This window comes from Aquarana catesbeiana, unplaced genomic scaffold, assembly GCF_042186555.1.
Source record: "Aquarana catesbeiana isolate 2022-GZ unplaced genomic scaffold, ASM4218655v1 unanchor236, whole genome shotgun sequence".
Classification (NCBI taxonomy): domain Eukaryota; kingdom Metazoa; phylum Chordata; class Amphibia; order Anura; family Ranidae; genus Aquarana; species Aquarana catesbeiana.
Window position 1 is genome coordinate 286,012 of NW_027362664.1, and position 17,332 is coordinate 303,343.

The following is a 17,332-nucleotide window of genomic DNA, read 5'->3' on the forward strand; positions in this document are numbered from 1 at the left end:
TATTTCCTCTGGTGGTCCGGAAGATTGTGCAGGAACAAGCAGAAGTAATTCTGATTGCTGCATGGAGGCCCTGGTTCTCTGCACTGAGAGCACTTTCAATAGAGTCCCCCTGGCCCCTGCCAGAGAAAAGAAACCTTCTCCACCAGGGACCAATGATTCATCCAAACCCTCGGGTTTACCGTCTGGCGGCTTGGAGGCTGAGCGGCACATCCTATAATTAAAAGGATGTTCAGCTAGGGTTATTGAGACTATTCTAGACAGCCATAAATTAGTCACAAGGAAGATTTATGGTAAAGTTTGGAAGACCTTTGTAACCTGGCAAAAAAGTGCTGGAGTAGACTCGTTTTCTATCCCCTGTGTTCTGGATTTTTTACAGAGGGGGGTGGAAAAGGGGCTTGTTGTCAGCACTCTTAAGTTGCTGCCCTGTCTCTGTTCATGGAAAAAATACTGGCGGAGGAGCCATTAAAAGATTCCTCTCAACCAGGGCTAGACGTACACCCAGAGTCGCCAAGCAGGTTCCCCCCTGGGACTTGACATTGGTGTTGAACGCCCTTACCAGAGACCCTTTTGAGCCACTTCATGAGGCCATAACTTCTGGGAGAAGGGTATCGGATTTAGGTTCTTTCTCATGTAAAGATCCTTTCCTAAGGATTTTAGACGACAGGATAGTAATCAGGCCTGACCTTTGTATTTGCCCAAAGTTTCGTCTGAGTTCAACAGATCCCAGGAAGTAGTTCTTCCTAGCTTTTGTTCCTCCCCCAGGAATCCAGAGGAGGAAATATTTAGTTTTTTAGATGTAAGATGTCTTCTACATTACTTAGAAGTAGCTAGTGAATTTAGAAAAGATTCCCAATTACTGATTTCTTTTAGTGGCCCCAAAAAGGGTTCCAAGGCATCCAGGGGTTCCATTTCCAGATGGATTAGAGAAGCTATATGTGAGGCCTACAGATCTTCAGGGCAATCCCATCCTTCCAGAGTAAGGGCTCACTCTACTAGGTAGCTAGCTGCATCTTTGGCAGAAAGAGCGGGTGCATCACGGGAAGATATTTCCAAAGCTGCTGTCTGGTCCTCCTCTCATGCATTCGTCAAGCATTATAGAGTCCAGATGCTCTCCAGCCAGGACCTCTCCTTTGGAAGGAAAGTACTTCAGGCTGTTGTCCCTCCCTAAGGTATAGAATCTTGCTTATCCTCTCAAGTAGCTGTCCTGGAAGATGAAGGGGGAAAACCACTGTAATAGGGCGTACACACGGTCGGACTTTGTTCGGACATTCCGACAACAAAATCCATGGATTTTTTCCGACAACGGATTTTGTTGTCGGAAAATTTTATCTCCTGCTCTCCAACTTTGTGCGTCGGAAAATCCGATGGAAAATGTCCGATGGAGCCCACACACTGAAAATCCGACCGTGTGTACGGGGCATTAGACTTACCGGTAATGGTATTTCCATGAATCTTCCAGGACAGCGTCTATATTCCCACCCTATTCTTTTTCACTGGTCCCCTTAATTTAACCTAGTGGTGGTGTGTTAATGAGTATCTATTATTCCTGTTCCAAGTTCACTTTTGGTGGAGGTTTACTTGATCTTCATACAACTGAGGGTCGGGGAGAGGGAGGGGCCTTTTAAATTGTGTGATTTGTGTTTCCTGTAGAAGCCGGAATGTTTCCCGTAGAAGTAGCTGTCCTGGAATATTCATGGAAATACCGTTACCGGTAAGTCTAAGAGGGGTTTTCATCTCCAAATACGGAAAGGTTTCTTCACAGTAAGAGCTGTGAAAATGTGGAATAGACTCCCTCCAGAGGTGGTTCTGGCCAGCTGAGTAGATTGCTTTAAGAAAGGCCTGGATTCATTCCTAAATGTACATAATATAACTGGATACTAACATTTATAGGTAAAGTTGATCCAGGGGATCAGGGATCAGGAAGGATTTTTTTCCCCTGCTGTAGCAAATTGGATCATGCTTTTCTGGGGTTATTCACCTTCCTCTGGATCAACGGTGGGTATGGGATTGTATGATATTTTTTATTTTATTTTTTTATGGTTGAACTAGATGGACTTGTGTCTTTTTTCAACCTGACTAAATGTAACTAACTATGTACACATTCTGGCCAGAATGCAACACAGTGATTTCCTATGATCATCAGCTCAATCTAGTGACCATAATGAGATATTTTTTCTGTCATATCATATGACAATACTTCATCATGGCAACTAGATGGAGCCAAGAAAATCGGTGTATGAAATAAAATACATCCAATATTTATCACAGTGAAGTGAATGCTGCTCACATTCATTCAACAAATTTTTTAAAAAATAGATCTCTACGTATTTGTGAAATCTTACACCACAAAATGTACTCAGCCAATGAAAGGTAATGACTCCATTTTTATTCTTCTACTGCTATCAATGTCCAACACGGTACAACACTTCATCCATGTCTTTGGTGATCTCTGATCTCCTTATGAACTGTTTCTTACATGATGAAGATCAGCCATGGAGTATATCTGAGGTGTATATCAGGGTGTGCTTCTTCCCCACATGAGAGCTGTGATGTCCAGCAACATTCATATAGAAGACATTTCCCACACTCAAGGCATTAATACACCTCAAGGGTTGTGTGGGATCCCTGATGTACAGGAAGACAGGACTTCAGTGAGGAACAATTCCCTCACTCAGGACAGGGATATGGCTTCTCCCTCGTGTGAGATCTCTGATGTCTGGAAAGACTGCACTTCACTGAAAAACATTTACCACACTCAGGACAGGAATAAGGTTTCTCCCCTGTGTGAGATCTCTGATGTTGGTAAAGATTAGACATCCGTGAAAAATATTTCCCACACTCTGGACAGAAATACGGCTTTTCCCCTGTGTGAGATCTCTGATGTTTGTAAAGACTGGACTTCAATGAAAAACATTTCCCGCACTCAGGACAAGAATACGGCTTTTCCCCTGTGTGAGATCTCTGATGTCTGGAAAGATTGGACTTCTGTGAAAAACATTTCCTGCACTCAGGACAGGAATAAGGTTTCTCCCCCGTGTGAGATCTCTGATGTTTGTAAAGATCGGACTTCAATGAAAAACATTTCCCACACTCAGGACAGGAATACGGCTTTTCCCCTGTGTAAGATCTCTGATGTCTGGAAAGACTGAACTTGTCTGAAAAACATTTCCTGCACTCAGGACAGGAATAAGGTTTCTCCCCCGTGTGAGATCTCTGATGTTTGTAAAGACTGGACTTCAATGAAAAACATTTCCCGCACTCAGGACAGGAATGCGGTTTCTCCCCCGTGTGAGATCTTATATGCCTATTAGGAGTGTATTTAGAATGGAAACACTTGCCGCAGTCAGTAAAGGAAAAGCTCTTCTCTGTTGGAAGGACGGCACCGTCCCTCACAGTCTGAGGTTCCTCAGGATAAGAGGAATACGATGATCCATCTACACTGTGTGGTGCCGGATGGACATTTGAGGTAGTCGGGTTTTCTCCTGGACTATACTGTGTGATGTCCTCATCTTCTACTTTACAGTCTGGAGACAAAGTGAGACAATCCTCTGAGGTTTTCCTCATCTCCCGTCCATCTACTAAAATAGGAATAAAAAGATTATTACTAGACATGAGCTGATTGGTTCCCCTAAACCAGGACTCCGCCCACATCAGGCAGCTTTGTCTCTGAGGATCTTACAATTCCACCCTCAAGGTAACTAGTAAATGGGTCCTCTGATCTCTAACCAGTTAATTTCTTTATTCATGGACCTTAGTCAGAGAGTGAGGAAACAACGAGAACTGTCTTTTATAGGAGTGACAGTGATGAGGGGATTATAGGATGAGTGTCCCCACCCCCTCTATCACTCATTGCCATCTTCCCAACACAAGAAGTCCTGCACTTCCTTATTTAGTCCATGATTTAGTCATGAATAACAGCGGGGCTGAGCCCCACCAGAGGTCAGAGAGTGAGGATGGGGGAGAACAACCAAGATGAAGACTGGACTGATCCTGAAGACCACCATCATTGGGTTATTGACTCCTCCCTCATTATCACTTTCTGTTTAAGGTTCCAAAGTTTGGGGATCTTATCACATTATTATAAATGTATGTGCTCCAATCAGATCATCAGATATAAAATGTCCAGCTGGTAGAAAATGGGTGTCAAAGAAGTCCTATGTAATGTACAACTTATTATATAGGATACAACAGTTAGGATTTTATAGTATCAGAATTATGTAATGTACAACATAGAGTATATAGTGTAAGGGTCAGAACTCATAATATTGGTATTCAGTAATCACTGGAAGTTTAAATATTTACATGAGACAAATTTCAGAGGTCCCACACCGCTGCCTCCCATCTCCTGAGACTGAATACATTGTTTCTATGTGTTTATCAGATGATGGGGGATCTAGGTGGACCCTCCGTACTGCTCTCTCCTTTACAATAAAGTCTCCTCTTACCCGGTGATGTGAGGGGCGGCTGATTGTCCATCATGACGTCCTTGTAGAGATCCTTGTGTCCTTCTAAATACTCCCACTCCTCCATGGAGAAATAGACAGTGATATCCTGACACCTTATAGGAACCTGACACACACAATGATACAGTCACCATCCAGACACATCCCTTGTCTGTTACTGGATAATGTCCCAGAATTCCCAGCACTGCTCACCTCTCCTGTCAGCAGCTCCATCATCTTCTTGGTGACTTCTAGAATCTTCTCCATGTTGTGTCTCTTAGGTTTTAGGGAGTCACATGGAGGCACTGTGATGGTCATATGATCACCTGACTTCACAAGAGGAAATTTCTGTATTGAAGAACCAATAGGAATATCATGTTAAAATCCCAGAATCCTCCTCACCTCTCCGGTCAGGTCTGTGTTTTATTAATAGAGATAAGAGTGATGTCATGTGACCTCCCAGAATCCTCCTCACCTCTCCGGTCAGGTCTGTGTTTTATTAATAGAGATAAGAGTGATGTCATGTGACCTCCCAGAATCCTCCTCACCTGTCCGGTCAGGTCTGTGTTTTATTAATAGAGATAAGAGTGATGTCATGTGACCTCCCAGAATCCTCCTCACCTCTCCGGTCAGCTGGTAGATGAGCTCCAGGGTGAGGTTTAGTATCCTCTCAGTCATGTGACTCCGGTCCTCCTCCATCCTCATTGGTGCCATCATTTGATCTATACAGGTCTCCTTGTAGACGGATAACTTTGGGAAATGAAAGTAAGAATTATTTGGATGGTGTTGGTCACATAATAATAGGATGTGGATGTGAGGGGGGTAATAGGGGGGTTGCTGTACATTTAAGGACTACTGCCCTCATGGGAACACATTTATTATTTATTATTATACAGGATTTATATAGCGCCAACAATTTCTGCAGCACTTTAAAACATGAGGGCAGACAGTACACTTACAATACAATTCAATACAGGAGGGATCAGAGGGCCTTGCTTGTTAGAGCTTACAATCTAGGCGGGAGGGTCAAGTGATACAAAAAGTAATAACTGTGGGGGGTGGGCTGATGGAGAAAATAAAGCTAGAGAGCATGAGGTCTTGGGAGGAACAAAGAGAACAATCTGGTTGGTATTTTGAGACTAGGTTAGTGATATATGTGGCAGCTGAGTTGTGGATGGCTTTGCAAGTTGTTAGTATTTTGAATTTACCCTGTTGGGTGAGTGGCAGCTAATGGAGGGATTGGCAGAGAGGGGAAGAAGACACTGAGCAGTATGTAAGGTGGATGAGTCTGGCAGCAGCATTCATGATGGACTGAAGGGGGAGGAGCCTATGTAAGGGTAAGCCAATGAGAAGAGCGTTGAACGTGACCAGGGAGTGAATTAGAAGCTTTGTGGTGTCATTGGTTAGAAGGGGACATTTCTTGGAAATGTTTCGGAGGTTGAGGCGGCAAGTTGTGGACAGTGAATACATATGGGACATAGGACCTTGGCATGCGGGGACGGGTTTATAGTTGTGCCGTTGATTTTGACAGAGAGATCAGGGGAAGAGGCACATGGGGAGGAAATATTATGAGATCAGTTTTGGATAGGTTGAGTTTGAGGAAGTGGTGTGGTATCCAGGCTGATATGTCTGTTAGTAAATTTGATGATACGTGAGGAGACAGATGTTGTGAGCTGAGGGGTAGAGAGATAGATTTGTGTGTCATCAGCGTAGAAATGGTATTGAAAGCCACGGGAGGCAATCAACTGACCCAGGGAGAAGGGTGTAGACTGAGAATAGGAGAGGTCCAAGAACAGAACCTTGGGAAAACCCAACAGAGAAAGGAAGAGAAGAGGGAGTAGAGTTATAAGTGACACTGAAGGTGCGGTGGGATAGGTAGGATGAGAACCAGCGAAAAGTACAGTCATGGAGACCAAAAGAGTGGAGTTTTTTGAGGAGGAGGGGTGTTCCACTGTATCAAAGGCAGCAGAGAGGTCCAGGAATAGGAGTACAGAATAGTTTTTATTGGTTTTAGCTTTCTCCATAAGGAGAGCAGTTTATATGGGATGTTGGGGGTGAAATCTAGAGACTGAAGGGGATCAAGAAGTTTGTTCTCAGTCAGATGGTCACTCAATCAATTGTAGACCAAACGTTCAAGGAGTATGGAGGAAAAATGGAGTAAGGAGATGTGGCATAGGTTGTTAAGATTGGTGGGGTCCAGTGAGGGGTTTTTAAGGTGACTAGCGCATGTTTTAGAGAGTTGGGGAAGATCCCAGAAGAGATTGAAGATGTGAGTTAGAGAGTGTAGAATGGAGCCAGAGGGTGACCGTGGCATTTGTGAGGGAGCAGGGTCCAGAGAGCAGGTGGTTTGGTGGGCGTTAGAATAAAGATTAGCAACCTCATCAATAGTTACAGGGTTGAATGAGGGAAGTCATGATTGTACCTGTGGACATGGTGTGTTAAGTAGGGGATGTATATGGGCATTGGAGATCTTCTCATGAATTCTATCTTATTTTTGAAGTGATTGGTGATCTCCTGGGCAGTGAGTGAGTTAGTGGGTGGAGGTAGTGGATGATGAAGAAGAGAGTTAAAGGTAGAGAAGAGTTGATGGGGAATGGATGAGAAGGTGTTAATGAAAGTGATAAAATAGGTCTGCTTGGCAGTGAGGAGGCAAGACTAGTATTTTTGGAGGGCAGATTTTCTATTGTTAGAAGTCTCTCAGGTGCTCAAGAGTGCTTCTATGTTTTTTGAGACTGGTGTTATCCATTTGCCAGGATTGTAGGGGTTGGGGCCTGATTCTGTGTGGTGGTGGTGGTGGTGGTTGGGGGGGGGGGGCAAGCTTGTCTAGGGAGGATGACAATGAGTTGTTGTAGACAGAAATGGTTAGGTTGGGACAGGACAGAGATGCGATTGTGTAATAGAGGTGGTCATTATTAGAGAAGAGAAGGGTTGAGGTGGCGAAGGTTTCTAGGGGTAACTGTTAGGCGGTTGGAGGGAAAGGAGGTGGAAGACAGTGAGAGAGCGAACCTAATAAGGTGGTGATCAGAGAGTGGGAGAGGTTGCACAGAATTCATAGATAGGCGTATACAAGGTCAAGGGTGTTACCATTGGCGTGAGTAGGAGCATGTATCCATTGCTTCAGGTCAAGAGAGGAGGTTAGACAGAGAGGTGGGGGGGGGGGGGAGTTTGTTACAGACAGAGCGGGCATTCCAGAGGGAGCAGGAGAAGAGGAGGCTGGATTTGGGAAGAAGAGGAGTGGAAACTAAATTCTATGGATTGTGGCTGCTGCCAGAGGGTGTAGGGTGATGGGAGCGTTGGGCACAGTTAAATGATGGAGGCCCAGGGTTTGGGGATATGTCACCAGAGGTTAGAAAAAGCAGAGGGGTAAGGGAGGTGATATGGGAGTGCAATTTATATGTAGGGACATACCCCAGCATCATGGAGGATTTATAAGCATGTGGGTGTAGAAGTAGCAGGAGTTGGTAAGTGCAGTAATATGGAGAGGGCATAAAGGAAGGTGATATATGTAAGCTGTGGGGTGAAGGAAAGAAGGTTAGAGGAAAGAGGACATAACTGCCAGAAGTGGTAGGGAGCGCATGTTACAGAGTGGAAGGAGAGATGAAGAGAGACGGGGTCATCTGCAGTCTGTTTGGTACTTTTCAGTGCAGTTTGCTATGTATGTTCACCTTGTGCAATCACTAAAGTGTACAGCTTGAAGTGCATATCACTTGTATAAAGAATCACTAAAGGAAAGGATCACTAATGGAAAGAACCCCAGCAACATGCTGACCCCATAAGGGTGCTCTGGTTTTATACTGTTAAGGGTGAGGGTGGTTGTTTGTTAATTAATCATTAGTTAATATAAGAATTGCTAGCTAACAAAGCAAACCTTTCACATCTAAAGTCAGACTAGCAAGAGGGCAGAGTTGTAAAGATAAGAAGAGCACATAAATTAGGTAAGACACTACAGAGCAAAAAAAACATCATAAAAATGCAGACAGGGCAACAGATGGTGAAGGCAACGCTGTTCAAAAATGCACACAGACACAGTGAAAGCGAAGTCAGTTTTCAGTTATGGGTGGATGTGACTCAGCTGGGACATACATGTGGAGGGACAGAGAAGAAATCTTCAGATGAGGCAAAGCTTAAAGCGCATATTACTTGTATAATGAGTCACTTAGAGAAAGAAGCACTATAGGAAAGAATCCCAGCAACATTTCCCCAACAAAGATTGGATAGCAGGAGGATGCTGCTGGTGGAGTAGAAAGCTGTGGGGGAGGAGTCTGTTCTCTTCCATCCAATGGCAGCCCAGTGTAGGTAGGAGGAGGACAGAAGAGGGAGATGTTTGCTCTCTTGGTTGCCAAGTATTCTGTAGTATTCAGGACATTGTACAGAGTGGCAGTGGGTTCCTGGGGCCCTGAAATCCAGCACTGACCACTGCATCAGAGACCAACAGACACTTTTCCTTCAGAGCCTTGCAGACTGACTACCCCCTTAGAGGCCCCCACAGCCCTTTAGTCCCACTAACTTCTCAGAGTTATTCAGCCCTATTACTTCCTAGGAGGCCCCCAAAGCAATTCAGCTGCACTTGTCCCAAAGCCCTTCAGATGAAGTACACCCTCAGAGACTCCCAGAGTCCTTAAAGCATTTGTTAACCTAAGAAAAAGAAAAATAAAGATCCTGTTCCTTTAAAGCATGTTATATAGCACAGTGCTTGTGTGGTGTCATTTGGCCCCCTGTATCACCTGAAATATCTGGCTGATCCTGCCTGGTTATACCCCCCCTGTAAACTGACCATGGTATATCATGGCTACTGAGCCCTGACACCGTGGTCACTGTATGTGCCTCCATCATCCGCTGTGTCCTCTGCCCTCCTCTGTGCTCTCCTCCATTCTCTCCTCCCTGACTGTCAGCTCCGTGCCCGCCCCCTCCGCTCCCTGCCTGTCAGCTACGTGCCCACCCCCTCCGCTCAAGTTGCTCTAATTATAATTATTTTCTTACAGTATCCTCTCTGTTTATGTACGTAATGTCCCCTGTGTATGTGCCTTATAAAAATAATGTAGTATATACCTGATTACAGAGCGCTGATCGGGACTCATGTGAACCGCCGCCTCTCTCCTGACTGACACCAGCGGGGGGATCCTCAGCCTCGCCCGCCGCATCTGTCGGGCCGAGAGAGAAGAGAGGCGGCGGGTCACATAAGTGCCAATCAGCGCTCTGTAAACAGGTATATACTGCATTATTTTTATAAGGCACGTACACAGGGGGACATTACATATATAAACAGAGAGGATACTGTAAAGTTACATTGGTGGGTTAACAACCACTTTAAGTCCCAATACCTCCTCAGAGACCCCTCAGCTCCTCTACTTCCCTTTAGAGACCCCTCAGCTCCTCTACTTCCCTCAGAGACCCCTCAGCTCCTCTACTTCCCTCAGAGACCCCTCAGCTCCTCTACTTCCCTCAGAGACCCCTCAGCTACTCTACTTCCCTCAACTCCTCTACTTCCCTCAGAGACCCCCTCAGCTCCTCTACTTCCCTCAGAGACCCATCAGCTACTCTACTTCCCTCAGAGACCCCTCAGCTACTCTACTTCCCTCAGAGACCCCTCAGCTACTCTACTTCCCTCAGAGACCCCTCAGCTACTCTACTTCCCTCAGAGACCCCTCAGCTACTCTACTTCCCTCAAAGACCCCTCAGCTACTCTACTTCCCTCAGAGACCCCTCAGCTACTCTACTTCCCTCAGAGACCCCTCAGCTCCTCTACTTCCCTCAGAGACCCCTCAGCTCCTCTACTTCCCTCAGATCCTCGACTTCCCTCAGAGACCCCCCAGCTCCTCTACTTTCCTCAGAGACCCCTCAGGTTGGTCATTGTCTTGTATATTTATTGTCAGTGCTGTTTGTTTAGCCCAGGGGTAGGCAACCGCCGGCACTGGTGCCGCAAGTGGCACGCAAAGCCTCTTTTGCCGGCACTCGACTCCCTCGCCATCAGCAGAGCAGCACAGGGAAGTGTCAGTGAGACACAAATACATTCCAATTTCAGAATTCCCCACACCACATCTGCACTGAGGGGGAGGCACTGTGCCCCCACACATTGTAAAAGATGGGAAACATTGTTTGGTTCTCTAACTTTGCTGTAGTCCGCTTTTGTGATGGGGAAGAGATTGGGTGCAGTTCTGCTGGGAGGGGGGGTCCCTGTTTCCAGGAGGAGGAGGACTGTCTTGGCCAATGCTAAAGCCAATCACAGTCCTGCTAGCCCCGTCCACCATCTGGAAGAAGATGACTTGCTTGGTTGCCACTACCAATCTCAGAAAGAAGGGATTTCACTGTGATTGAGAAAACCCCAATCAGGTGACAGTTTGTGGAATTACTGTTGAGCTTCTGTGAACTTTTTAAAATTATTCCTGAACCTTTTCATCACTTACTACTGAACCCCGGCACTGTGTCCCTTTAAGCCACAGCCAGTATTCAGCGCAACGAAAATCACACCCAACCACTTTTTCTCAGTTGCAGGGGTTCTGCACATAGGCCCACTGCTTTCAGAAAATGCCCCTGACCTGAGCTCATCATTGCGCATCCATTTCAGATGCTTGTATGTGACATCACATACATCTCATACATCACATACATCCCATACATCACATACAAGCACGTGAGCTGGATTGTGAGAGTTGGATCAGCAGGATGAGTGTGCCAGGACAGGTAGATGTGTCTCATCTCTGCTTCCTTTTACCCCTCTGCATATCACGCAAATCATAGATGAGCAGGGGGTTACAGTGGTGGGACAGATGAGCAGGGGGTTACAGTGGTGGGGCAGATGAACAGGGGGTTCAGAGGTGGAACAGAAGAGCAGGGGGGTACAACAGTGCGGCATATGTGCAGGAGTTGTTCAGAGGTGGAACAGAAGAGCAGGAGGGTACAGCAGTGGGGCAGATGTGCAGGAGGGGTTCAGAGGTGGAACAGAAGAGCAGGAGGGTACAGCGGTGGGGCAGTTGTGCAGGAGGGGTTCAGAGGTGGAACAGAAGAGCAGGAGGGTACAGCGGTGGGGCAGTTGTGCAGGAGGGGTTCAGAGGTGGAACAGAAGAGCAGGAGGGTACAGCGGTGGGGCAATTGTGCAGGAGGAGATCAGAGGTGGAACAGAAGAGCAGGAGGGTACAGCGGTGGGGCAGTTGTGCAGGAGGGGATCAGAGGTGGAACAGAAGAGCAGGAGGGTACAGCGGTGGGGCAATTGTGCAGGAGGGGATCAGAGGTGGAACAGAAGAGCAGGAGGGTACAGCGGTGGGGCAGTTGTGCAGGAGGGGATCAGAGGTGGAACAGAAGAGCAGGAGGGTACAGCGGTGGGGCAGATGTGCAGGAGGGGTTCAGAGGTGGAACAGAAGAGCAGGAGGGTACAGCGGTGGGGCAGATGTGCAGGAGGGGATCAGAGGTGGAACAGAAGAGCAGGAGGGTACAGCGGTGGGGCAGATGTGCAGGAGGGGATCAGAGGTGGAACAGAAGAGCAGGAGGGTACAGCGGTGGGGCAGTTGTGCAGGAGGGGATCAGAGGTGGAACAGAAGAGCAGGAGGGTACAGCGGTGGGGCAGATGTGCAGGAGGGGTTCAGAGGTGGAACAGAAGAGCAGGAGGGTACAGCGGTGGGGCAGATGTGCAGGAGGGGATCAGAGGTGGAACAGAAGAGCAGGAGGGTACAGCGGTGGGGCAGATGTGCAGGAGGGGATCAGAGGTGGAACAGAAGAGCAGGAGGGTACAACGGTGGGGCAGATGTGCAGGAGGGGTTCAGAGGTGGAACAGAAGAGCAGGAGGGTACAGCGGTGGGGCAGATGTGCAGGAGGGGTTCAGAGGTGGAACAGAAGAGCAGGAGGGTACAGCGGTGGGGAAGATGTGCAGGAGGGGTTCAGAGGTGAAACAGAAGAGCAGGAGGGTACAGCAGTGGGGCAGTTGTGCAGGAGGGGATCAGAGGTGGAACAGAAGAGCAGGAGGGTACAGCGGTGGGGCAGTTGTGCAGGAGGGGATCAGAGGTGGAACAGAAGAGCAGGAGGGTACAGCGGTGGGGCAGTTGTGCAGGAGGGGATCAGAGGTGGAACAGAAGCGGAACAGAGGTGGAACAGAAGAACAGAAGCGGCAGTTGTGGGAACAATCATCAATTCCCGACTCGACTACGCAAACTCGCTCTACCTAGGACTACCCCAATATCAGCTTGCGCGCTTACAACTCATCCAAAACACGACGGCAAGACTGTTAACAGGAAAAAAACCCTGGGAATCCATCTCCCCATCCCTAAAGAGCCTACACTGGCTAACCGTGAAGAATCGGATCACATTCAAGACCCTCTGCCTCACCCACAAATGCATACAAGGAAACGCCCCACTCTATCTCCGCGAGAAAATAAAACACTACACACCGAATCGCAGTCTTCGATCAGCTAACCAAAACCTCCTTACCATTCCCAAATACCGCTACAAAGCAAAGGGAGAACGAAGATTCGCAGTCCAAGGACCTCGACTATGGAATGCTCTTCCAACCAACATCTGCATGGAAGTAAGCCACCAGGCCTTCAGAAAAAACTAAAGACCTTCCTTTTCTGAGAAGCTGACAACAGAGAATGCATCCAGCGCTTTGAGGCGATTCAGATTGCATTTGCTGCGCTTTACAAATCATTCATTCATTCAGAAGAGCAGGAGGGTAATGTGCAGGGGGGTTCAGAGGTGCGACAGATGAACAGTGGGTTCAGAGGTGGAACAGAAGAGCAGGGGGGTACAACAGTGGGGCAGATGTGCAGGAGTTGTTAAGAGGTGTTACAGAAGAGCAGGAGGGTACAGCGGTGGGGCAGATGTGCAGGAGGGGATCAGAGGTGGAATAGAAGAGCAGGAGGGTACAGCGGTGGGGCAGATGTGCAGGAGGGGATCAGAGGTGGAATAGAAGAGCAGGAGGGTACAGCGGTGGGGCAGTTGTGCAGGAGGGGATCAGAGGTGGAACAGAAGAGCAGGAGGGTACAGCGGTGGGGCAGATGTGCAGGAGGGGATCAGAGGTGGAAAAGAAGAGCAGGAGGGTACAGCGGTGGGGCAGATGTGCAGGAGGGGATCAGAGGTGGAACAGAAGAGCAGGAGGGTACAGCGGTGGGGCAGTTGTGCAGGAGGGGATCAGAGGTGGAACAGAAGAGCAGGAGGGTACAGCGGTGGGGCAGTTGTGCAGGAGGGGATCAGAGGTGGAACAGAAGAGCAGGAGGGTACAGCGGTGGGGCAGATGTGCAGGAGGGGATCAGAGGTGGAACAGAAGAGCAGGAGGGTACAGCGGTGGGGCAGTTGTGCAGGAGGGGATCAGAGGTGGAACAGAAGAGCAGGAGGGTACAGCGGTGGGGCAGTTGTGCAGGAGGGGATCAGAGGTGGAACAGAAGAGCAGGAGGGTACAGCGGTGGGGCAGTTGTGCAGGAGGGGTTCAGAGGTGGAACAGAAGAGCAGGAGGGTACAGCGGTGGGGCAGTTGTGCAGGAGGGGTTCAGAGGTGGAACAGAAGAGCAGGAGGGTACAGCTGTAGGGAATATATGCAGAGCTGTTCAGGGGTGGAAGAGATGAGAAGGGGGTTCAGTGTTGGGGAAGAAAAGCAGGGGGGGTAGAGCAGTTGGGCAGATGTAAAAGGAGGTGTATTGGAGGGACAGATGAGCAGGGGGAACAGAGGTGAGGCAGAAGAGCAGATGAGTTCAGTGTTAGGACAGATGAGAAGGTGATTCAGTAGTGAGACAAAAGAGCATGGGGTTATGTTGGTGGAGCAGGTGTGCAGGGAGGTACATTGATGGGGCAGATGAGCAGGGGGGTTACATTGGAGGGACAGAAGAACAAGGGGGTACATCGGTGGGGCAGATGTTCAGGATGTACAGTGGTAGGAGTGATGAGAAGGGGGTTCAGCGGTGGCACAGAAAAGCAGGGGGGTACAGTGATGGGGCAGATGAGAAGGGGGTTCAGCGGTGGGAAGGATGAGCAGGGCGTTTCAGTGTTGGGGCAGAGGAGAAAGGAGGTACATTGGTGGGGCTGATAAGCAGGGTGGTACAGGGGGTTAGAATGGTGGGGCAGATGAGAAGGGGGGGGGGGGTACAGTGATGGGAGGTGTGGAGTTGCAGGAATTGGAGCTGATCTGAGGTGTGAGAGTGCAGGATGTTCATTTCTCACTACTAAAGTAGTTTACAGCATTTTATAAAAAATCCTTTTTCGTGATTGAGATTGTGAAGTTGACATTTTTTTGTTATAAAATCGTCAGGCTCAATTTCTTTGAAAACATTTTTCGGCACACTGTGCTCAAAAGTTTGCCTACCCCTGGTATAGAGGAACATATTACTAGAATTTATCTCCAAAATGAAGAGAATGTTCCGGCCCCGTAAATGGGGAAATGTTCTGACCCTGAAGGGGTTAATCTAGGTTTCCACACTATATATGTGTGTATCATCATCTGCTGGAGATAAAAGACATCACAGTGACTATGGAGGAAGAGGACGGACATGACGGGGGGTTACTGGGTGTAAATAGAAAATAAGATCTTATTACCTCCTCTACTGCTTCTTCGTGCCACATGGAACTTCTTGTCTTTATTCCAGATCATTTGAGGGGGGTGTGGCTGAGGAGTGGAGCTCCACCTTTGACAGGAAGCATGTGACCTCCACACCACTTTTTTTTTTTTAGAACTTTATTGTAACAAACAATGAATGGCTGTAGCTCCACTCTCCACAGGAAACATGTGGCCTCCAATCCACCTTTTTATTGTTTTTTTTTTTTGTTTAATGAACTTTAATGTAACAAGCATTCAATAGATATTAGAAACAACACATGAAAGTGGAGGTGACATGTGTCCTGTCCTATCTGCATTTCCCAATGGTATCTGTCTGCAGACTGGAGCTCCGCCCTCCACAGGAATCATGTGGCCTCCACAGATTTTTTTTTTTTTTTTTAAATCAACTTTAACCCTTTCACTGCCAGAGCCGTTTTTGCATTTTCTGCACGAATGTTTAAAAATATATATTTTAGGCCTGAAGATTACATAAAACTCCCCAAAATATTATATCTTTTCTGAAAGCAGACACCCTAGAGAATAAAATAGCGGTAGTTCCAATTATGTTAAACACCCAAGCACATAAAATCCCACCCCACCCCCCGCCCCCAAAATGTTTGAGGCCTCCCCACCCCGACTAGGGTTGCCACCTCATCCCTTTAAAACCGAACACATATTAATTACACCGGTTCTGTGGCTGATTAAGGTGGTAATTAAACTCACTTGGTGGCCTTACCTGCATTAAATTATCCCAAGAACCTGTATAATTCATATGTATTTGGGTTTAAAGGGATGAGGTGGCAACCCCAACCCCGACATATACGCACGTATGAAGGTAAACACAAGCATCGGGGCTCTTACGCTTGAAAATATTGATTGTGGTACATAGCTCTTAAAGGGTCATTTTTTTTTTTTTATTGCATTTTAGTGTAAATATCAGATGTGAGGTCCTTTTGACCCCCAGATCTCATATTTAAGAGGTCCTGTCATGCTTTTTTTCTATTACAAGGGATATTTACATTCCTTGTATTAGGAATAAAAGTGACAATTTTTTTTGTAAAGAACATTGTAAAAAAAATATAATAAATAAAAGTTAAAATAAATAAGAAAAAAAAAATTGTTTTAAACGCGCCCCGCCCTGCCGAGCTCGCATGCAAAAGCGAACGCATACGTGAGTAGCGCCCGCGTATGGAAACGGCCTTGGTCTCATCACCACCCATTTCAAGTACCTGAATGACTTCTACAGACAGAACACATGACTGTGCTGTGGGAATCACCTGTATTTCCTTTTGTAGCTACGCCGTGTATGAAGGAGTTGCAGAAGAGAGCCTTGAATTGTTTCATCGGACGTCATTTGTTAAGGCATGTGGATTATACTTGGGTCCAGATTAGAGCATCAGAAGTACAAGCTTTTAGTGAACACGTAAACTCAGTGGACAAATACATCAATTGTTCAAGGGAGGAGGCACCGAATAGCAAATGTCCCCTTTTGGACTGTGTCTTACAAGGCAAGGAAAGGGGTGACTTGGGCGAGGAGGCCTACAGAAAACCTATCCACACACACCGCTATCTGTTTTCTGACTCACACCACCCACTGGAACCCAAGCTGGGGGTAAAAACTGTAACTGTAAACTTTCTAGGCTGTGATTTTAGTGTCTCTCAAAATGCGAGTTTTATGACTAACATCTTTGGAGACCCTGCGTGAGTGTGTGATGTAGACTGTGCCATGCTGTACCCTATACTAATACTCCACTTGTGTGTGGTAACGATGGAAGCAGTCCTTGATGCAGAGACCAGGTTGGCCAGGACAGCAGGGACAGAAAAGGCAGGCGTCTCTTCTTATTCCATGTCCATCTCTTTTGGGGTGCTCTTTGGGTCGGGGTACCAGCGACGACATCTGGAAAATCCCTCTTATGCAGCCGGCTCACTGCATCGGGATTGGGAGTTTGGGCCACAGCACCTTCTGGATACAAAAGAGCCATGGTAAACTCTTCCTGAAATTTTAGGAAGGATCTGCTTCTTCCTTACGCTTTGTATAGTACATACTCTTTGAACTCAGCCATTTGGAATAAAGATACTTTCTTGTGCCAGCGTATGGCCTTACGGGAAATTAAGTAGGACCCTATCATCTGGTTGTTGAAGTCCACCCCTCCCATGTTAAGGTTGTAGTTGTGTCTCAGCCTCCCATAAGCTCTCGCAACTGTTTATCCTGCACAGAGCTTATCTGACGCCTGAGATATTATATGAATGGGCCGGGAGAGATTCCCCCTGTGCCCAAAGTGTAAGGTGCACCAGGGCGACTTTATACAAATGATCTGGTGATGCCCAAAACTCAAATGTTATTGGGCTAATGTATTACAACTTATTTCTGATTTAGC

General features: G+C 47.2%; 1 protein-coding gene across 2 annotated transcripts; it reads right to left on the minus strand.

Moving 5' to 3' along the window:
* Positions 1-1,783: 1,783 nt before the first annotated feature.
* On the minus strand, positions 1,784-15,546 carry LOC141121978 (uncharacterized). 2 transcript variants are annotated; one of them, XM_073611764.1, is made up of 5 exons: positions 14,724-14,875; positions 5,064-5,192; positions 4,656-4,790; positions 4,446-4,569; positions 1,784-3,578 (listed from the first exon to the last, which is right to left on the minus strand). In XM_073611764.1, the coding sequence occupies exons 2-5, from the start codon at positions 5,157-5,159 to the stop codon at positions 2,668-2,670; spliced, it is 1,266 nt and encodes a 421-aa protein (XP_073467865.1). In that variant the 5' UTR covers positions 5,160-5,192; positions 14,724-14,875; the 3' UTR covers positions 1,784-2,667. The 2 variants fall into 2 exon arrangements, with proteins under 2 accessions (XP_073467865.1, XP_073467864.1); XM_073611763.1 differs by lacking the exon at positions 14,724-14,875 and adding an exon at positions 14,954-15,546 and having other exon boundaries at positions 1,785-3,578.
* Between the last annotated feature and the right edge of the window lie 1,786 nt (positions 15,547-17,332).